Source organism: Lutzomyia longipalpis, chromosome 4 (genome assembly GCF_024334085.1).
Source record: "Lutzomyia longipalpis isolate SR_M1_2022 chromosome 4, ASM2433408v1".
Lineage (NCBI taxonomy): Eukaryota > Metazoa > Arthropoda > Insecta > Diptera > Psychodidae > Lutzomyia > Lutzomyia longipalpis.
The window spans coordinates 5,581,453-5,604,782 of NC_074710.1; the positions used below are offsets into that span (position 1 = coordinate 5,581,453).

A 23,330-nucleotide genomic window follows, 5' to 3' on the forward strand; every position below is an offset into this window, starting at 1 on the left:
AAAGAATTTCCCCGATTTTTGTACAAAAGACAAAAAGAAATCAAAAAAGAAACACAAATAAAAGAGTTTTGTGAAGAAAATGCGAAAGTCGATAAGAAAAGGATTTTCCGCAGTGTTGTGAAAAAAAGAAAAAAGATGTAAATGGTTGATTTGAGCTCGATAACCACTCGACTTGAGTTTTCTTTTTGCTCCATTGATGCCACTTCATGCTATATATTGACATACCCGTGTACGGGAACTTCCATCAGGATTCTTATCTTTGTTCTCCGTCATCTCTATTTGCCTATCCGTGACTCCTTTTACTCGTTGAAAATGGACACAAGTTTCTCAACACCTAACCAATTCACCACTCAAACACTCTTCAATGAAATATCAACCCTTTGTTGTGTTTTATTCTTTGAAAAAAAGAAAAACTTTGAGTGTCACAACTCAATTACGAAGCTTTTTTTCACTTTTCTTTACAACAGGAAAAAATAAACTTGACGATATATTTTTTTAACCACCACGGGAGAATTTTCCTTAAATACACAACTTTTATATTTTCCTTATTTTTCCGGAGACAATTTAATGGAATTTTCCACACCGGAGAATTTTTTTCTTTCAAGATATCTGATTCCTTTGTGGGAGGTGGTGTAAATTTTATGTATAGTGATAACTTTTTCGTCACAACAATGGACCACGGAGATGCTCACACGGCTGATCTCAGCCAACTGAAAACATCAGAAGCCCCTTGGTATGTCTTTAGCCAATTTCTCCATCACTTTTGTATGATTTCTCTTACTCATTCTCTCGCAAAATTCTCTCATTTTCCCTCCCTCTATTTTTGCACTCATTTTTGCAATGGCTCTCTGGGAAATTAACACAGGGTGTTGCTAAAAATCATGCACACTCAACTCCAGCATCATTGCTCGTACCATATTTTCCCAAGCTTTTCCTCTATTTATTCACAAAATGTATGTACATAACACCTATGGAGAGTTGATTTTGTAAATATTTACTTCCAACTATGGTGAATAAATTCCTCCACAATGTGTCGATATTGAAGCTAAAAAAAGAAAACTATGAAGTATAATAGGGGTGAATAGAACTCCACGCCCTGACAATTTTTACCACCTACAAATATACAAAATAATTTATTTCTGGGTGTGACATGCAAAAGAACAGAGGACTGGATCTTCCTAAATATACATTGAAAGAGACACCACCGCACCCTCCACTAAATAATGCATCATCCCTCCCTACATTTACAATTAGATAAATTGAAAATCGATTTTCAATTCATACCGGGAGAAGAATAAAATTTTACCTTTCTCGCGCTCTCGCCATGCTGTGAGAGGTTTTTGAACTTTTCTCCATGTAATGCGGGGAAAGAAAACTCACTGAAGCCCTACAAATTTTCCCGCCCATGTGTGGTGCTTTTTCCTTTGACCTACATCACATATGTAAGCCGGGAGATTTTCCATTGGAGGTTTACAGGAAAAAAACACACAAACACAAAATAATCCCTCACTTTTCAATCCACTCGAATCCCACTCATGAGACAATTTACCAATTACGACAGGAAAGTTTTCTTATTCTTCTTTCTTTTTTACTTTTTTTCCCATTTTGGGAATTTCACTTCTGGCATTACCGACAATACATCTCAATTACCTTAATTGAATCCATTTTTGTTCTCTCATCTACGTTTACAGATAAATTCACGTCAGAATTTATATCTTGGGAGAATCTTTGGAATTTAATTCAGTAAGTGCTGCACTTGGTAATCATTTAATTACAGAATTGATAAACGAAGTGCAAGATGTTGAAGAAGAAAATAATCCAGGGCACATAGCGTTAGGAAGAGTTTTTAATGTAATTATTATCCGCAACAGTGATTTTTATTATTAAATAAAATATCAACTATGTAGTTAATAAAAAATTAATTAGGAGTAAATTAAATAAATTTAAAGACGTCCTAAAGGTATGAATGGTATGAATAAAACGTAGAAGTCGGTTAATGAAGATTTATCAATTAACATATGACGTTTATGTTTTAACGCTGTTTTTCAAACGTTTCGTATTTAATTTTTTTAATGTTTTTTTTCATGTACCTACTTATTTTTGAAACTTTTTCTTTACATTTGACATTTTTCTTCGAATGATTGACGTTTTTTTTTCATTTGACACTTGTTTTAATGTCAAAATGCTATTTTTTTCAAACGTTTGGTGTTCGTTTTGATGTTTAACGCTTATTTTCTAACGTTTAATTTTTTTTTCTCATTTTGTGGTCTTTTTCAAATATTTAACGTTTGTTTTAAGATCCAACGTCTTCTTACGTTTCAATTCCAAACTTTGAAATTTATTTTCAAACTAGAATGCCTGGCGTTTTATCAAACGGTTGACAATTCTCCCCAAACGGTTGACATTTCTCTCCAAACGTTTGACGTTTCTTAATTTTAAAGTTTCAATATTTTAACTTCTGTGGCTGATTTCCTAACGTCTAATTTCAACTTTTATATCGCATTAATTCCTCAAAAATTACTTGAAAAAGTTGTATTAAAATTATTCATAATGATAAGAAGACACATTTAAGAACATTAAGACCTTAAGGTTAGAAAAATTAAACATTTTATATTCAAACTGTTCAAGATAGAACAGAAGGAAGTAAAAATAAAGTCATAGAATATTTTATTCTTCTATGAAAGAGTGTTAAAATGTTCTCTTAGCTGTTTATAGATAAAATGCCAAGATATGCCCTCTCTACCACCTCATATCTTTTACATTGTTATAAAATTACCTATTTGAAAAAACTGCGCTCGTCTCCCGCACTCTGAGTGAAAATTGAAAATCAAAGACGCAAGAGAGTTTTGATAAAATCTAAAGCGTAGTTTTTGCTAAATTCAACTGCGACATATCCCTTAAATCCTTTAAATCGAACAAGGCTCTCAATATCTAAATCAAGCTTTTGTATTTTTTTCGAGTTTCAATTCAGCTTCAACCGAATATAACGTTGTCCAGAATGGGACTTCTTGGCAATTTTCTCTCTTCATAGAAAATTTTCTCCTTTGTTGATAATTTCAATTACGAGATATCCCATACCACGTATTTTTTTCCTCATGGTTTTTGGTATGTTGGAGAGTCAATTTGGGGGTGTGTTCCACAAGTATGAGAATAATACGACTGAGGGGATCAAAATGGGGAGAAAATATAAACTCGCTCTCTTACACGCTCTCTCTCTCCCTATATCCACCCCTATATATTCTCCTGCTAAACCACATAGTTTCATATCGATTTTCCTCCAGCAAGTGGGGTTTTTCGTACATTTTCACTGTGACGTAAAAGTCTCCCCGAGTGATTATGTGCTATATAATGGTATGAGCATGGGCATGTTGATAAGGAAAAGCGCGCGCCAGAGGAACCAAAACAAACGGAGAAAGAACGCAATTCAACTCCCCACAGGGTGACGAGCAATTCATTCTTCATTTCCGCCCACTTTGTGGGGGAGGGAGGGTTCTCCACCCTCCCCCAAATGGAACATGATCGCATTTCACTCTCAGGGACAAGTACAAAGATACCAGGCCCATTTGGCCAAACCCTAGAGGGATGTTATGTGTGTCCAATTGCTCTTCTCACCACTCATCCCCACGGGTCACCCGATATGAAATGAGGGGCGGGGGTGGGGGTGTATCATATCCTCTGTGCTATGGGAATTGGATAAAGGCAACATTGTGGTGGCTGTAGCATAAATTGTGATTTTTTTTTAAATTGGAATTTTCATATAAATCGATATCAAAACCATTCAGATTTTCTTTTTAATCGTGTAAACGTAAAAACGGAAATGTATCCCAAAACCTCTTTGAGTGAAAGAATTAATAAAATAAATTAAATTAACAAACGATCTTGGCTTGAAAATTGAAGAAACCTCTTAAATTGGAATAAAATCAATTTATTTAAAACAGATAGAAACGAATAAACTCCTTTTCATAGCAAGATTTTCCGTAGAAAAATTTCCACGTTACAATTTAAATTAAATTTCATAGCTTTATGTCTTGGATGACTACAATTTGTACCCCTTTTTAGTGGCAATTAAAGATTAAAGAGGAAATAAATTTTGTGAAATTTGCTGTCAATTTTCCAGCTAATACCCTTAATAAATCTCCACTCTTGCTGAAAGCACGTGCAAAATCTTCTAAAACATTCGATGACAAATTACGTGGAACTCCATCAAATTTTACGCACAAGTAAATAAATAAATCGTGAAGCTTAAATTCCGGAAGATAAATTCTTCTCTCTATATATTTTTCGTTGAAGGATATATTATCCGTTTTAATGGAAAATATTTGTGGATGATGGATATTGGATTATTTTTCAAAACTCAAACATCCATTCATTCTTTATCATAGGCATGAGAAGAGAGAAAAAAAACTCCTGCAGAAAAAGCTCCACGTAAAAGTTGACGGGAGAGAAGAAAAAAGTTTGGTTTTAAAAGCTGGGATCTTAATAGATTTTCATCAACTCCCTATGACGTCTTTTTGGACGTTTTGTACTGAAAGATAATAGCCATGGGGTTTGGGGAGAAATTGCAATATCTTCCAAGGGTCAAAAGTCAAAGGTTGCGCGCGTACCATCTCACTCCGGGAGCTTCCATCCTCATTTTCCTTCACCCTTAAATATATTCTGTGTGCATATTTGTATATAAAACATGGTACAACCCAGAGGTAAAATGCGGTGATATAAGACTGAAAAACTTAAGGAACTTTTATTGCTCTAAAGAACATTATGTTGGTTCTTTATTTTACATGCAATACATAAATGAATATTATGCTTCACAGCTGGTATGTTAATTAATTCAAAAGAGTTCTGCTAATTAAGTCAAGAATAAAAGTTTGAAGTTTTTCCAATTTTTTTTGAGAGTTAAGCTTGAAGGGATTGTTGAATGGAAAACTATAAAAAAAAGGAGTTTATCCATTTTTTTTTACCTGGGAAATCTTCTCATTTGAGGAAATACTCGGAGCAGATGTCTAATAATCTTGGAAAGAATGAAAAAATAAATAAGAATTTGGCCAAAACACTTTTTATTTCATATTCTAGGATAAGTAAACAAAAATTTGGTTAGAAAATGCAAGCAATGACGTCATCTTTTAGTACATAAATCACATTTAAATCTTGTCAAAATCACTAATGAAACAATTAATAATTAACTAATGTACAATTGTGACATCATTGTTTACATCTTTGTGCAAATTTTTCCTATTTTTCTATATCAGATAATTCCAGTGGAAAGTGGGAAGTCTCCTTGGAGAATCCTTGTACTGTTTAATTTTTCAAAACAATTTCTTTTATGTCTTGATTATTGATTACATCAAATAAACGTTTTTTTTTCATATAGTAACGAATAAACCTCTTCATTCTTTGAAAAAAAAAATGTTTTTAAAGAAATAATTGGAAAAATAAAATTATTTTGGATAAATTCTTTTAAATTTAATTTTCTACTGGATGTAATAAGTCATCATTCAAGGAAATTTTGCTACAGATAGCCTAATTTCCGGCAGTGCTGGATATCAACACAGAAAGTTTTTCCATGCATGAATTAAAATTCCATATGTGAACTCATGTACCAAAAAAAAAACTGCGCACTTTGCAAAAAGAAAATAAGGCGCAATTCATATAAATCTCTCTCTTGAGGGGGTGTTCTGTAGAAGTAACTTTTATTAAAGTTTCTCCGTAGCAGAGATATTATCGTAAGAATGGAATAATATCCTGTGAAAAATTGCTCTTAATATGCTTCCGTTTTTTCCTGCTAAAAAAAAGAGAAGTGAAAATTTCCTGAGACTTTATATGGAAAAGTTCTCCTCCGATATCTCAATGAAAGTTCATCTGTAGGCGATGATTAAAAGTAAATGAATTTGTTCTTGATGTGAAATGGGAAGATGTTCTCATAAGAGCTAATTGAAATGCGTCTTTCAATTGCTTTTAATTACGTGGAAAATTAATGCTAAATGAAAATGTGCAAATGATGGAACGACAAGTGTTCGAGACAAGTCTATTTTCAATACCATCAGTACCACCAATGTATTGCTATATACAACATTATGCGTCACAATTGAATTTAATAGATAATTTCTCAAAGTTCAACAAACACCCTGAAGGTGTGTTGTGGCATTTCAGGAAAATTATATTAGGGAAGCTTACATGTCCAAAATCACAGCTAAAAGGCTTCTTCTTCTGATAAAAATAGATTTATTTACTCCTTCTGGTGTGGGATACATGACCTACAATCTCCTGCTTAGTCTCCCTAGTCTCCCACACACTAGAAGTATCCTCCAAAATGAGTTAAAATTTTATCGACAACACAAAATAGTTTTATCCTTCCAGCAGTATAATGCTCGATGGGCTGTATTTTACGACAAAATTCACATTTCAGTGGAAGGGAAAAGCTTTATGTTGCTGCCAAGGAAGAAGGTCAGAAGATGCGTGCCGTGTAACATGCTGACTCAGCAGATGAAAGACAATTTTATTGGACAATCGCAAAAGTGGAAGAAAATGATACTATAATGGAATCTATTGATTTCCCTCATTGTAAATAATGACAATGAAAAATCTACAACATGATTTTGCAATTTTTACTCACATCTATTGAATTTTTAGTGACATAGAGTGCTCTCTAGAAGGTAATATATTAAGAAGAATAATGTTGACAGAGAAAAAAAAATTATGTTCTCATTTAATATGAATTAAAAACAAGGGTAAGTTGACCCTTTAGGGGGTTTTAATCTTACAGTTTGAGGGGAGAAATTGGAAGGAATCAAACTTAAAGGAAATAAATTTAACGTTTGACGTTTCCTTCCTAGCGTTTAATGTCTCATTTATGAGTTCACAGTTTTTTCTAACCCTAGACGTTTATTTTCTAACGTTTTACGTTTTCTCTTAACTTTGACATTTTTCTAACTCTTGACATTTATTTTCCAACGTTTTACGGTTTCTCATAGCTTTGACGTTTCTATACTAACACTTGACGTTTATTTTCTAACGTTTTACATTTTCTTTTAACTTTGACATTTCTTTTCTAACTTTTGGCGTTATTTATTTGCAATGTTTGACACTTTTTCTAACACTCGAATTGATATATATTTTCTAACGTTTAACATTTCTTTTTATACATATTTGACGATTATTTTTCAACGTTTTTAGTTCAATTTTCATCGGTTTTCGTTTCTTCTCTAGTTTAAATCTTCATCCATTTTCTTTTAACAATTAAAGAAAATTTTTAACCCCATTTTCTGGGTGTTAAGATATCTAAGCACGTTCTCTATGCCCCTGGAAGAAGATGAGATTATTAAAGGTTATATTTCGAGTCTTTCATGTTATAGATTTTAGACCATTGTTGAGAAAATCTCGAGATTAGCTAGAACATATGAGAAAGGATCCTATGATATTTCCCATTAGAACAATTATTTTATTCTCAGAATACAATATAAGGACAACTGTAGAACTCAAATAACAACTAAAATAATTGAATTCTAAAGAATTTGATTTAGGTTCTCAAGAAGCAGCATTAAGAAACTTTTATTTGATTTTCTTCTATGTTTACATTTAATTTTTATGTTGACATAATATTATTAGCTTTTGAAGAATTTCCTCAAAACTTAAGCACTTTTCTGGCACTGACTTCAATGCTACATAAATGACATAAAAGCACTTGATAAATTTCATTGCATAACTAAATCACTCCACATGAGGACTTGTGGTTGTGATAACGCGCAACATTTTCAAGAGGATTTCATGAAATTTCCTGATTGAGTATAAGAAAATGAGAAAAATGCCCAAAGACGAGCACTTATGCTAAAAATAGACAAATTAGTGACATATTTTGTTGCACATTTCAACTTTTCAAGTTCTTGAAGGTCTCTCAATTCATTACAAAGTAAAAATTTGTTGCATTAAGATGATTCTTTTCAATTTATAATTCTCTTCCTTTTACTTTACAGAATATGATGAAATTTTTGGTATTTAACTTGAGAAAAAAATTGTAGAATTTTCTTTGAAAAACTTTAAAATATTTCTCGACACATCTTGATGCAATCCTACCCACGATGTCTGGGTCATTTGGCCATGCTATTTCTGCCTCATCCACCAACACACTTCAAAATAAAATAGTTCTGGGTTAGTTGAGCTCCCATCAGAGCTTTATACTGAAATGCAAAACGCAGTTTTAAATTGCATCACGTCTCTCCCTTCGATGGAGAATTTATTCCAAATAATTAACATTTAATTGCACAGCACATACATGCTGCTGTTACAAGCCAGCTCTCGTATCGTCTGACAAACAGCATAAACATTGTAATTAAATTGCATGCTAATTTGCAATGTTAAAATATTGATTCAATGCGTATTTGTTCCAAGTTCTCTTGCTATCATCCATGTTTTTTTAATGCTTTTTCGGATTAAAAGCTTTGAAAAACTATACATAGTTTACATGCATAACATATTGGATTTAAAACTTAAATATTCTTGATAAAATTTAGCATCGACAGGTGTTTTGTGTGCTTGAGACAAGTGTCGATAAATTACGTCGTAAAATACTCCAATATTTTGGTGTAGAAAATTACATAAAAAATTGATAAACTCAAAACCATTTAAAGAGATAGAATAAAATTTATCATTCTCTGTATAAATCACCGTAGTTTTATGAAAATTTGATCCCATTGCGTGTCGAAAAATATCCCCATGTAGAAAAGTCGTGTATAAAACATTGTGGCAAAAGGAAAACAAAATAAGATATAAGCTTGTGACTCTGTCGATGTTTTCTTTTTATATGAGCTAAAAATAACTCCTCAACTGTGGCCAGAGATATCTTAAGTCAAAACACCACCAAATCGCTAAATAATCCCAAAAGTTTTACAACAAGAAAACATCAATATCATAAAGATAATTTTGGGCTGGCATTGCATAATGTTGTGTGCTGTCAAGAAAATGACCAAATGGATAATATCGCTGGTGCATGACTCAATTGAGATCAATTGCGTGCACTAAATTTTAAACACAGCAGAACAGGAGGGGAAAGGGTTTTAAGCAGAACACTGCGTTTATAATCTCACGCTAAAAATAGCCAAATGCGAATCTCAATTAATAAATTACTCCATTTCGTGCTAAATATAAACTTCGCGGACTGCATTGTCCCATTTTTTATCACTTCAACTTCACAGTGGACTTTATCATTTCCTCTTTCACTTGGAGATATTGCATTAAAAAACACGAAGAAGCATTTTTAAAAAAAATGGGACAATTTGAAAAAAAAAAATATAGATCAAAATTCTTGTGATAAACTTTTAACAAATGGAACAAAAGAACTAAGATAAGTTGAATGTAGTACATTAAAAGTTTTCCCAAAAGTTCACAGAGTTTTAGCACGTTTCCTTTATAAATAGAAAAAAAATCAAGCTTGAGCAATATCGTTGCAAGAATTCTTCTTTGATATATAGAGTAATTTTGTGAACAAGTTTGTTTTCTCGAGTGTTTCCTCAACAAGCACTAACTTCAAGAGAGAATTAAACACTATCGCCTCACATATTGACCTTCGGAGAACTTACATTTGGAATACTCACAATGTATGATAAGATGAATTCAATAGAAAGTATATTTCTTTACCCAAAAAGAAATAAAACAAATTAAATTCTGAAGATTTTCTGTTCCATTTTGTTTTAAAAGAAATTTTTTGCTGAAACTTATTCTCTTGATTTATAATTCATTTCAAGAATTTTAATGAAAATTTTTATTAAAATTCCTGAAAGGAGTTTAGTCATTGATATCTGAAAAAATTCTTATGGAACAATTGGGATACAGAACCTTGTAAAGATAAAAAAGAATTTACCAAAAAAACATCCTATTCTTCACACTAAAATTAATTGAAAAAAAATCGGCAAAGATTGGCACAAAAATCGAAACAATGACGTCACTGTTTTATTTTTTGTCTCTTTAAATCTTTTGAAACATTACGAATTTTTTCATATAGGTATTCATTTGATTTTTTTCATTTCCACCATTTTACGTTTTTTCTTGTTACAATTTTTAAATAGAATTATTTCCATTTTCCTTGTTCTTTTCAAACTTATTATGTTTTTCTTAATTTCGTACAGGCAGTGATTTTATAAGTTTTATTTTTTAAATCATAAAAGTTAAAATGAGGTTATGTAAACAGAAGTTTTTACATTGGCGTGATTGGCGTCGTTTGTACAAAGTTCAATCTCCTGAATCTCTTGTTCTAATCAAGATGTTTGACTTGCGTACAAAAATTTTCACAGTTTTGTTGTCATTCTAAATAGCCCAACATCTGTTTTGAACAATTGATATTAATTGCAACGGATATTTTCGAATAATTCATACAATAATTTTTTATATTCCGAATAATTTCTTTAATATCGGAATATTCGTTTATTTTGATATTTATTCTAGGAATTTTCATTGAAATAAACTTCCATACTGAGGCTAATATTACCCCAATTCCATCTAATTTTCTATGTTTAATAAGAATTTTATCTTTTGGATCTTTTAGTGTAGAAAAAATCAACCCCAAAAACGTATAGAACGTGTAAAATAAATCAACCCTTAATCGCATGACAACTTTCAATTTCGGTTGAGCCCTAATGCTTATGTACCAGCAGGGTAGTGATGCTTCAGTTTCAGGCAATTTTCAGGGGAAAGTCAATAAAGAATTCCAAGAGTTTGGGATTATATTCGCACCCTAAAATTCAAACTTGGTAATTTTCAGTTTTTTTGTGAGTTGTATATAATATATATTTGAGGGAGGTAGGGAAGGGGAGTTCGAAAGTGTGGTAAAAGAAAAATTTAATGAAATGGCTATGGAAAATGATCGCAATGTTAAATGGCATTCGAATTTATATTTTTTTCTGGGTGTAGAGAGAGAAAGAAAAATTATATATAAAATGGGAGAGATGATGTTGAAGAAAATAAAATTTATTATTTTTTCTTTTCTTCGAAGAATGCCTTTAACAGTCAGAGTTCATTCCATAGCCAAATTCACTTAAATTAAGTTTCAACGATAACAATAAAGATCTTCTGCAGAATTTCCACAGAAGTTGCATAAAACTCTGTGTCTCCAGGCATCCTCCACTTATTTTCTTTTTGTCTTGGAATCATCCTGTGGCCACGAGAGTTACCTCAAAGATAGTGTTTAAAATTCTCACCCGCTCCACTAAACTCTCGGCTCGTCTTGCAAAAGACTGCCTTCTTTGTTCGGCCGTTGACATAATTTTTCTTCTTCTTTCAAAAATTAATCTCCTTTCTGCCCGTGGGTCTGGTTTCTTTTTTCTTCTTTGGTCTTCAGTGACCCCTTTCACTGGCTGCCCAAGAAACACTTATACCACACTGTCCAAAAATTCCCCACACGGCAGATTAATTTTCCTCAAGTGTGCGTTATATAAGTTGATTTTCACTCTGCAGTTGGTTCACTTTTTTGGCAGCACACGCACAACACTCTTTTGGTCACTCTTCTCGAGCCTCTCGAGAAATATAATTGCAAATCTTGAGAATTGAGATTCTGCAATATGAGACGATGTCAAGAAGGCAAACTATTATACCAAGAAAGCACTCAAACACTTTTCTTCTTTTTTTTTTTTAAAGAAATTTTCACAGCTTTTTATGATTTCTAAATGAATATTTTCTTTTTGTAAAATTACTTTTAAGAAAAGGACAAAAAACGTTGATTTTTTTTATTACATAGAGCGTCGTTAAGAATAAAGTTTGAATGAAAAAAAAACGCAGCAAAAGAAGCGTTCTGGCGCGAGTGCTCTTGTTCAGTAACGAACTAATCTATATAAAATCATGAATGCGACTAAAATACGCTCAAGAAGAGGCCTTTCGTGCACAGAAAAATAAAATATATCTGCCCCAATACATGCACGAGTAACCCAAAACGCACGTGTGCGTGTGTGCACTCCCTAAGATGTGGTTGTTTATGTTAAATGAGAATTATTCTTAAACAATCTTGTCTCAATATTTTTCACATTATTATTTTTTGCCACGCTTTTTTTGTTAACCATCAATGGAAAATTTTTCATAATTTGAATGATTATTTTTTCAAATAAAAAAAAAAAAGAAATGGAGCAGAGTTTGTCTAAATAGAAACCAGTTAAACATACTGAAAATGTTTACATTTGTACTATCAAAAGTTCACGAAGAGAATGAAGAATAAAATTGAAGATAAGACGTATTTTGTAAAAAAAAAACTTCATGTTCATTTATGCAATCATTTCAATTAAATCGATTAATCAATTTGTATTAAAAGTCGTGTCTCGACTATAGCATTTTTTCTGATATTCTGAGAGCAATTTTCCCGCTCTGATCTCACATCCTTTTTATTGTATTATGTTCATAATTTAACTGTGTTTTTGCAAGCAATTATGTTTGAAATAAAGTTAATAAAACGACTGAGAATATAAATTTCTCTTAAAAGAATTTTATTATTTAACGGTTAAAGAAAATAGGACTGATTCTGTCAAAAATCTTTTTAAAAAAATTTGGATATTCTGTGAAAAATATTTTAATATTGTTAGTCTTGTTCTTCTTTATTCTTATTAGTTAATTTTCTGAAAGAAATCTCCAAAGAATTATCTAAAAGATTTCTGTTAAAACAAGACTATTAGAACGATTTAAAAATGAAAACTGTCACAATCTTATAACTTTTACGTTAAAAGAAAAGAAAAGATTTAAATCATAATCGTCCTCAATGTTCAAGTTTCTAATTCTTAATGTTTCTATGCTTTTTATGCTTATAAAAGTACATTGTTTGTTCAATTTTATTCAATAAAAATTGTGGGAAATACGTTGAATAGATAAATCATAAAAAAAAGAAAAGGAGTTTATTCATTTTTAATTATCCTCCTGATAAGTTTGGAAAACAGAAAGTTTACACAAAATTTTATTAAAAGAATTAAATCTAAAATACAAAAGAAAAGCAAAATTGAATTTCCACTAGAATAAATTAGAGAAAGTCTTGAAAGAATTGCTGAAAAACGTCTAAAGACCCCTAATATTATTTTATTTTATGCAAGAAGCAAATGCGCATATGCTTCAATGGTTTCATAGAAATTTCCTTTTAATTTCCTGTTTAAAATTACGAATTAAAACAAGTAATCGATAGAGCATTAATGTACATACTTTTATGTAAAAAATTCGCATAATGTGAAAAAGTTCACTACTTACATAAAAATTATCCAGAATAGAATATTGAAGCATTTTTTGCATTCTTGTTCTTAATGTATATTTTTTTGTTTATTTCGCAATGAAAGATTGTCACAAAGTCTGGGGATTCTGGGTGTTGGATGACACGTGGTGTGCTTTTTGAAAATAAATATAGAATTCCAATACAAATGCAAGCTCATCGCGTATACATATATTCATTTCATGTAATGCAAACGCGACATTATTTTTATTTATTTACACAAAGAACGTGTTGAATTGTGATTAACTTATTTAATGTTCTCTCGGGTCTCTCTGTGCGCATCGTTATTACAGTATGTGATATTATGACAAATTTGTAATCAGCATTTTGGGATTAATCTCAAACAACATAATGTTCTCTCGGTCATTCAGGCGAGCTAGCTTATGTATTACCGAGTTTATGTATTGAGTAGAGAAAGAAAATATATTTATGTATAAATGCGGAGAGATTATGGCCAGTGCTAAAAATAGCAGATTTTTCTTGAATAAAATTTTACAAAAAAAAAAAATGAAAATATTTCGAAATTCACAGCGAAGAGGACAATTAAGTGATGACATATTGTATGTGGGATTACAATCCTAATTGATGGTTCTATGAGAAGTACGTTGCGATAAAACTAAAAATTATTTGGGCTTTTAGGAATTTTAAAGGCTTGTACCTATAAAGCTGAAAAGTTTGTCTGTTTGTGGCACATGAACTCCTCATAAACCGCTGGGCCGATCTTGATGAAATTTGGTATGGGGGTAGAGGGGGTCAAGACGAGTTACAAGCGCTATATGGGATTCCGCCCCCTCCCCCCTTTATAGCGTCCTCACAGAAAAATTGATTTTTTCCCATTTTCTACTGCTGAAGGGTCAGATAACGGAATTTTTTTATTTTAAAAATTTTTCGAGGTACCGTATTATTTATCCCCCCTACTAATATACGCCCCCCTTTTATAGCTTAGGGAGTTATCACACCTAAGCTCTAAGCGCTTGATGCTTAAGATTTTACATGTGACAAAACGAGAAAAAACAGTATTGTTGTCTTTCTCGTACTCACATAGAGGTTATGATGCTCAAGCACTTGGAGCTTAAGTGTGATAGCCCCGTTGAAATGGATTTTGCTCACACGTGATTGGGGGCTCGGGTTGACTAGTTTCTGATATTTTAGAAAGTTGTAGAGTTTTGTAAAAGGCTTAAATTTGAGTCTGATTTGAATAAAATCAGCCAAGTAGAAGCAAAGAAAATCCTTAATAATTTTACAAATACGAGAAGTTTTAAAATTGCTACAGTATTTCCTAAATGGCGGCATAACTTTATCTAACACACACCAAAATTTCAATAAATTCGATGATGTGGATTTGCAGATATAGTTCCCCTTAAAGTTAGGCTTTTGTTATTTAATTCATTAGAATCTGAAATGTTCTAATAATTTGTAGGATTTTCTTCAATCACTCCCACAACTTTATCAGAGAAAAAGAGTCTAGTAAAAAGTTGTAAATGCTGAAATTTGAGAAAAATTGTGAAAAAGTAGAGGAAAAATCTGAAAAGCTCTCCAATATTCCGCTGAGCGAGATATACGCGTTATTGACGCTGAGAAAGACGCGCAAACTGCGTCGAAAACTCCGGAAATAGTTGTTTTAATTCGGCTGGATTAAGACGTGGGTCCCCTGCTGACGCTTCCTGAAGGAGTTCTGTACTTCTAAAGTCTCTTTGGTATTTGCTTAAAACAAATACAGTCGTTATTGAATTATATTGACAATTTTTTTTGCAACATATAAAAATTTTGACCAGTAAACCATAAAATAGGTTGCTGACGGTGTTTTAAAATGGTGGACAGCAATAAAAAATAAAGAAATTTTTGGTGCTTAATCAAGTGCCTAACATTTATTTTTCTAATTTCATGTACATACATATAGTGTAATTATACTAAAATTTTATTTTATTACCTTGTGATAGTGTAAAATAACTGCCTATTAAAAATATAACACTGTGATATAAATATAAGGATATTCATTATTTAATAAAATTATTTTCTAAGATAAAAATTCATGCAACAAGTTCAATAAAATTAAAATAATACACATAATACAAAATTAACTACCTATAGATCTATGTGATTTCTTGCATATAAAATAAAATGTATTTTATTTATTCTATTATATTCCATTCTATTCCATTCTATTCGATTCTATTCCACACTATTCTATTTTTTTTCTATTTTTTCTATTTTATTTTTGAGTGAAAGTCATAATAATTGCTGCATAAGAGACTGAAAGCTTCACAATCTGCAAAGAAAAAATAATAAATTCTTGAAGTTATTTAACTCATACCCTTATAATCAGTTAAGATAGACATGTTTACCTGAACTAGCGACATAATACAGATGTCGTATATACCAGCTGCTTTGAGCCCAATAGGTTGGCAAGAGTTGGCCATCATGATTAAAATAACTTTCTGATTTTTAAGGCTTAATTTGTACCAGTTTAACATGTAAAGATTGTTAAAGACTTCTTCAGACTGAAAACGAATTAATTCACCGAAGATACACAAAAGACCAAGCTGGCATAAGAGAGAGCCCAGAAAAACAAACATTAGCACACTATCGGCGTACAGTTGAATGGTGAAGATTATGGTGAGAAAAAGGAGCGTACTGAAGGCAAGTTGGATCAGTGAGACTAACTTGACGCTATCATTGAATGTTCCTAAGATATTTATCATTTCGACATGTTGTTTAACGAGACATTTTAAAAAGTTGGAGTCTTTGTTATTATTTATCATTTCCCCAAATAACTTAATTATATCATTTAGAGTTTTCATGAAGAAGATGATGTAAATGCCAATAAAGACAATGGCACAGTCACCTGTTGTAGTCCACACTGTAATCAACCAGATGAAAATTGAGGGAATGATTTTGTATAAGAGAAAATTGTTGGATCCTTGATCAATGTAGGGAATGTAAATAAATGTATAATCAGCTAATATTAAATTAATTGCATATCCAACGGCACAAATGAAAAACATCAAGGCGTAAGTTCTGAAAATGGAAAAAAAATATTTTTAATTTTGGTTCTCAAAAAATTCTTTAAAAGTAAACTTACTTAATGAATAACACAGAATACTTTAGAGCCATTGCTATATTTTCCTCCAAAACAGCCTGAAGAATTTCATTTTCATCTTTCTTGATGTGCAAATTGTGTATCCAATCCTTGAGACCTACAATTTCCTCATGGAAAGGACTTATACCGAAACATTTAAGCATCACTTGCAAAATTCCCGTGATTGTAAGTGCAGTAATAATGAGTCTCATTAAGTTAGTTTCGTAATTTTCAACATTTTTGTCCAAGCTCGCGAATGCAAGAACTAAGAATATAAATGAAACGAAACAGAAAATAATGAAGATAATGTTATATTTAGGATAATCACGGATAGGTCTCAATGTTGCTGACGTAATGCAAAGCTTGAAAACTTCTAAGAACTTTTTAAAATCCATTTTAGAAATATTTCTTCTTTTTTTTTAACCTTCGAACAAGACAAACTTGAGCAACCAAACAACACCAAAGGTACACTGCAAATAAAATGCATCAACAAATTCTTTTTATAATATGTAAAGTATCGAATGTTTTCACACATACAAATATACAGGATAATCCATTTTACGTTTTGGTAGTTAGGATCATTTACGAAAGTTTTTGAGTTGAGATTTTTTTTACCAAAAATGTCTTATTTGAGCTCCAAGAACCCATAAACAAATATTTATTGGTTCAATCTGCTCGCTAGAGGGTTAGATTTCATTAGATTAATTACATAGATTTCGAGAGGTTTAAAACAGATATTTTGAACTTGACGTAAGAAGAATATAAGGAAAATTATAAAACTTATTGTATATTTTGAGATTGTCAAAACATGGAGTGTAGCTAAAAAATGTTAAACTTACAGAATTTACCATTTCAAGGCGAAGAGAAACTCATCGGATACAACAGCTGTGTCTAAAAGAAGCACAGCTAAAACTATATCAATAATATTGACTTTTCACCTGTGGTGAATATTGTTATTTGACTAAATAATTAAATAAGGAAAATTACAAAGATTTTCCCATAGAAGTATCAAAAGCTATTTTCACAAAGGACATTTATAAATGGATAAGCGAAAGTTAGTTCCCATTAGCATATAATATCACTTATTTTGCGGTTGCATCCACTTTGTGGCTTTTTTTGTCGGGTGATCGACTTCACAAATTAAATTCCTTTTTGAAAATTACATTCATCCTTTTCCCAATAATGATGAATTTTTGAAAACAAAAACAGTTTTTGCTTTAGGCAGCTATGATTGCTAAACGGTTTGACCGATTTTCAAGTGTGAGCTATCAACGAAAATTAAGCTCTACCTACATCATACTGAAATTTTAAAACCGGAAGTCTCTATCTCTTACCGTTCTCGAGCTATAAGGCAAAGTTTGGGTTACCGACCGGTAGGCCGATCGCTCATACCAAGTCTGAGCCCAATCTGAGATATTCAGGTTTTCCGACGATTACAATACTTGGTGTAAATACGAAGTGGAACAACAAATAATTAACCACCATAAGGCAAAGAGGAAGAAGGAAATGTTTTGTATAGGAAATATGTGCTCATATCAAGATCGAGTTCAAAATCTAACGAATATCAATTTCGGTAGGATACAAGAGCTGTGTATATATGAAACGCAGCTACTGTTAACTTTTAACCTGTTTGGAAAATATTGTTATTCGTTTAAATAATTTAATGAGGAAAATTACGAACCTTTTCCCATACTTTCAAATTCCAAAGGATTTTCATAAAGGAAATTTTGTATTAATGTATAATGAGGTATTGCTTTTCACGCCTAGCAGAAGTTAGTTCCCATAAGTACATCATATTATTTTGCAAATACCTTCAACATGTGTCTCAATTTTCATCGGGTGATCGATTTTGAAAATTATGATAAATTATGAAAGCCACATTATCCTATTTTAAACAGAAATGGTAAAGTCATGAAAATTGATTCAAACGTTAAAATTTTTACAATTCGCGTGAAAATGGAACTTTAAATAAATGATAAATTTAGTAATTTTGAAAAGAGAAAAAATGTGGCTTTAAGTTAATTCTTTGCATTCTATTATAAATATCTTTAAAATAAGGTAGGTATGTGAATTAGTGTAAAGAGCATAATTTTGTCCCTCACATACTCTTCTTGTGCAGACATTTACTGCGTGTACCCCAAGAGCTCCCTAAAACATTATTTTCTCTATAAGATTTGAATATTTTTTTAATTTCAAAATTTAAAACTTTTTAACATTGAGCAAGGTTGAATGAAAAATAAATATCCTAAAGGAATAAGAATCAATTTATAATATTACATACATACATAATATTACATATACTGTCTATATATACTGTGCACGAGGTAGGTGCTATAAAATTTCGGTTTCAATTTGGGGGAATGGCTTTTTAGTGTCCCCATCGGCATTCTCGTGCCATGACTTTTCTCTTGTGGATATTTTGGGAGATGGAAGAAAATGTATAAATGAGAGATTCACATAGAACTATGACAAAAATATAAACACACAGTAGTACTTCAATCGATAAGATAGATCTCTGACTGGTGGCTGTCGTTTCTATTCATCTCTCTGCATCAAATAAACATACAAATTGTTTGTATATAAATTATTTCATTTATGAGATTCTCAAATCTTTCATTTTCTTTTGTTTTATTCAGCAAAAATTATGTATAAAAATGCAATACATATAGCATGTTCTTGAATTCTTTTAAAGAAATAAATAAATAAAAAGTTCCAATGTTTATCTTATCATGTCAAATAGCGAAAACGAAATTCCTACAAAAAACTACCCTCCCCCACTGTACGTCAACCATCGTATGTTTCTGCAAAAATATATATAATTGATGTAACGAAGGAACATGACAAGAATTTTCCACAGTGATGGCAATGATGCAGAATTTTATTTTCCCACTTTTTGCTGAATAGTTTCTTATTCTTCAATACCCTTTTGGAATATTTTCTCAATCTCATCGTGAAAATTGTGAGAGATGTACAATTTTCCGATTGTGCGCAATGTTTTGATGCTATCCTTGGGGGAGTTTTCAAGTGCATTGACCCAAAACATTCAACGCTGCCATGTATCTTTCAATTTTCCTTTGCCCATCAATAATGCACAAAATGCGCCCTTCTACATCCCTAAGAGAGGCATGAGAGCTGATTTTACATTGAGGGTGTAGCTTTGCGATTTTTTCCCATCGACATTTTCCACCCACCACCCCATGCGATGAGGCACACAAGAAGTTTTCCCAAAGCACTCATAATGTTTATTTTTCTCTCGAAAAAATGCATGTTTTTACACATTTCAATGCTGTGAGGCTTTACTTTTTTCTATATTACATAGCGGAGAGCGAGGGAAAATTTTCATTCAGTACTGAAAGAGGCTCTACTATCGGGTGTCTCAAGTTAAGAACATTTGTGGTTTTTATTACAGAATTCCTCTAATAGGGAATCTTATCATGATAAGAGCTTGGATTGGCTCCAAATTTACACCAAAAAATTTTTTTTGGGGCCTGAAAAACATCAAAAACTCTTCAAAAAGAAAAATTAAAACTTGACAAGACTTCTTCTGCAGCTACTCATTTAGGTGATTTAGAAAGGGAGTCGAAAGCTTTGGAAATTATGTTTTATTTTTATTTTTATTTAAATAATAAACGAGTTAACCATAAAATGAATTTATTTTTAATACCGAATTTTTATTAAAATAGTAAAATATTAAAACAAGAAATCGCCATTTCTCACAAAAGAAATCTCAAAAGCAAAATGGCGGATAACCTTGCTTCCATCAGATTTTTAATGCAATATTTCTCCTTTTACCAAAGATTCAAGAGGACACAAAGATTCTTGAGATGAGGATTAAATATAATTCTTTTTAACCGTTCAAGTTTAACCCTTTCGCGTCCGCGTGAAACATTGAAATATGCGTTCTTTTTATCACGATTTTTATTTGATTTAAGTACTCGGAAGACATTTCTCATTTAGAACATCTTCGTTGGCCTCTTTTACTACATTTAATGTATTTTCAACTTGGAAAAATAATTAAATTTATTTATATTCGAAAAAATAAAATATTTTACGTTTGGGTCAGCCTATGACCTAATGGAAGCGAAGGGGTTAAGCTCATTTATATTTGAAAATATGTTTGCTTTTGTCATAAGTAATTTTACCATTCAATTGAATGAACTTTTCATTTTTTCTGATTGAAAAGAAGATCATAAAAGGAAACTGATCATTTTTGTTCTTTTAGATCTTATAGAGAAACGAAAAAGGTTTTATCACCGAAATTTACAAGAAGAATATGTTGGTATTGTATGAGGCACAAAGGCGTAGTCAGTAATTTATTTGAGAGGATGTTTTTCTGTATTATGGAATTATTATTAGATTCTGTCAATTTAAGCAATTCTAACGACTTGAGTTTCTTTTCTGACGTTTGACGTTAATTCTAACGACGTATATATTTTCAAACGTTTGATTTTTCTTTGCAAACTTCTTATTTTCCTAACGTTAAATAATTCTTTTTTTTTAACTTTTGACATTTATTCCATGTGTTTATGTTAAAAAAAATTGTTGTGCGAAATTTTAATATGATTCTGAAGCTTTTCAACTATGAAATAAGATATAGTTGAAAAGCGCGCGCTTTTGGTGTCAGCGTAAAAGAAAATGACTGTCATCGCGATGATGTGCGCCGTCAATGATGTGTCATCGGTTGTGTGAGGAGATGCAGAGCGGTGTGTGATGTGGAAATTTTCATTGCAAATGCTCTCCTCCAGTATTGTGTGAGATTTCTTTGGGGGAACAGAGTGCGGCCACATCTCCGGCAACAATGGCATCACGCGGTGGACCAATGGTCACCGGTACAGACGGAGCGGATTTTCAGCATCGACAGCGTGTCTCTGCCATTTACCAAATCAGGTAGAAATTGCCCAGATTTTCTCATCTGCATCCCCCATTGGTCATGTTGCGTGCACACAATGATGTCCACCTCTGTTGCTTTTTGCAGTGCAATCAACAAGTCACGTCTCAAGTACTGCATCTTCTTCCACTACCTCCTCTTTTTTGCCATGCTGGCGAAATTGTGTTCAGATATTCTGGATCGTCTGGACATTTTTATTCTTGAAATTGAGGAACTCCAGGTGCCGGATCCGCTGTGGTGGGAATACATTTGGTGCCTGTCGATTGTTACATCCTTCATTGGGTTGTCCGCTGCAAAGGGGAATCGCATTAGGGATATGCAAAAGTACATAATTGCCCTTACTGTCTTCGGAATTTTGCCCTTCATCTATGGCCTTGCGTACTACATGAGTGATGTCGTTGACTACCTAACATTCGACAGTGATGGAGATGTTGATATTGAAGATACGGACATTTTCTTCTGGCAGGTGAGAAAATCCTTCTTAGTACATATCCTTTTTTTTTGCTTTCAACGTCCAATCTTAAAAATTAGGAACTTAATAGCCCTGAGCCTCAAGTCTCGGTCTTCATTATCAAATGACGCGAGTTCAAATCCCATTCAAACATCTTTTTATTTATTTATTTTTTACTCTAAAACAATCTTTCAAATTAAAAAAAAAAGGAAAATCCTTCTGAATATTTTTAGGGACTTCCTTATGGACTCCTGTGGTACGCCTTCATTCTCGTTGGCATGCAAATTCACGGCTTCTCCATCTATTTTGCATGGAATCTAATAAAGGCCTGGCAATCACGAAGTGCTGCCCGGAAAGTACAATAAAATCCTCCTCACAGTGGCAACCACGTTCCTCTCAGTCGAGATTTTTTTGAAAAGCATAAATGACAAAATAATGTCTTGAAGAAAGTCATCTTCATTAGGAATTGTTCAATTGAAAATATTTCGTGTTCAATGTTATAGATGTTGTCGAAGAAAGTAATCATGTCGATCTTTTTGGGATATTCATAGAGGCTGAAGAGAAGTTGATGAGATTACTGATTAATTATTTTGAGAGGGAAATTATTAACAAAGGATTTTTCGTTGAGATAATGAAAGAGAAATAAAATGAAGGAGATTATTCACTTTTTCTCGTGAAATGACTTATGAGTGAAAATTTTAAGAAGTTTAAAAAATATTCAAGAAAAGTTAACAGACTTTATTTGTTACTAAAGGATTAGTCCAGACTGGAATTTATTTAATTTTTGTTGCATAAAACATTCATCTTTTATCGATGTTTTCAAGACATAAATATGAAAAAAGAAGCAATGAAGCATATGCTTTGTACATTTTAAAAGAAACTAACTGAGGTGAAATGAATATTGAGAAAGTTCTTAAATTCTCTTGAAGTTTTTTTCTTTATTCATATAAATATGTCAATGAAGTCATTACATACATCTAAATGAATAAACTCCTTTAAAATAAATTAAGCTAAAATACTCAAAGAAATTTTCAAGAAAGGGTTTCTCCAACAAAATAATTTGCATAAAAAACATTTTCTCATCAATTTTTCTGCCTAAGTCATTAGAAAAAAAAAATTCTCTGTGTATCACAATCTATGTAAAAAAAAATGACACAAAAAACCCCAAATATCCCCTTAAAGAAAAAATACTTAAAATCGAATTTTATTGACATTAAAAAAAATCAACCAAGATGTTTTTGCAAAAGGAATTAGTGCCTGAAAAATTAAAGGAATGGATATTGGAATAGATTTTTGCAAAAACATAACATTTTGAAATATTAAAAAAACTGAGAATTTGGTGCTTTCTTTGATAAATCCAAGATCTATATACAAACTCTTTTATTTGGTAAATGGAAATAAAAATTAATGGTGTTATAATAATAAACTGTAAACTGATTGTAAAAGTCTCAAGGATGTGGACAATTTAGATTGAAAATATTTGTCTAGTGGAGCAATTTTTCTTGTATCTAGGGATTGTTTTGCGTTTAATAAAAATGGAGAAAAATGTAGAAATAAAATTTCTTTTCAATGTACTTAACATCCATGGCTTTCTCCCTCCTTGGTGGGTCTTATCGATGTGTTTTCATCAGCAGAAAGTGGTTGAAGAACATGAGAAAAAGTAATTTCCCTCCACCACAGAAGAGGATTATTA

At 31.8% G+C, this 23,330-nt stretch overlaps 2 protein-coding genes across 7 annotated transcripts in view; one reads left to right on the forward strand and one right to left on the reverse strand.

Moving 5' to 3' along the window:
- The window catches only part of LOC129795883 (uncharacterized protein ZK1073.1), a 31,259-nt gene extending 19,427 nt beyond the window's left edge, over positions 1 to 11,832 (reverse strand). Inside the window, exon 1 of one of the 6 annotated variants that reach the window (XM_055837411.1) lies at positions 11,184 to 11,832. In XM_055837411.1, the coding sequence (XP_055693386.1) occupies positions 11,184 to 11,246 (63 nt within the window). In that variant the 5' untranslated portion in view covers positions 11,247 to 11,832. Of the gene's footprint in view, positions 1 to 225; positions 733 to 11,156 lie in introns of those variants that run through there. The other 5 variants (XM_055837409.1, XM_055837408.1, XM_055837407.1 and 2 more) reach the window with 5 other exon arrangements.
- A 9,115-nt stretch (positions 11,833 to 20,947) lies between these two features.
- Positions 20,948 to 23,196, forward strand: LOC129795908 (protein jagunal). The gene is made up of 3 exons (XM_055837457.1): positions 20,948 to 21,185; positions 21,274 to 21,652; positions 21,871 to 23,196. The coding sequence occupies exons 1-3, from the start codon at positions 21,097 to 21,099 to the stop codon at positions 22,000 to 22,002; spliced, it is 600 nt and encodes a 199-aa protein (XP_055693432.1). The 5' UTR covers positions 20,948 to 21,096; the 3' UTR covers positions 22,003 to 23,196.
- Positions 23,197 to 23,330: the final 134 nt, after the last annotated feature.

Bases quoted from the DNA above. Each gene is read 5' to 3' on its own strand.
- LOC129795908 (XM_055837457.1), top strand. From the start codon at position 21,097: ATGGCATCACGCGGTGGACCAATGGTCACCGGTACAGACGGAGCGGAT. The intron at 21,186-21,273 runs GTAGAAATTGCC...TGCTTTTTGCAG, and splicing joins TCTGCCATTTACCAAATCAG to TGCAATCAACAAGTCACGTC. The intron at 21,653-21,870 runs GTGAGAAAATCC...GAATATTTTTAG, and splicing joins CGGACATTTTCTTCTGGCAG to GGACTTCCTTATGGACTCCT.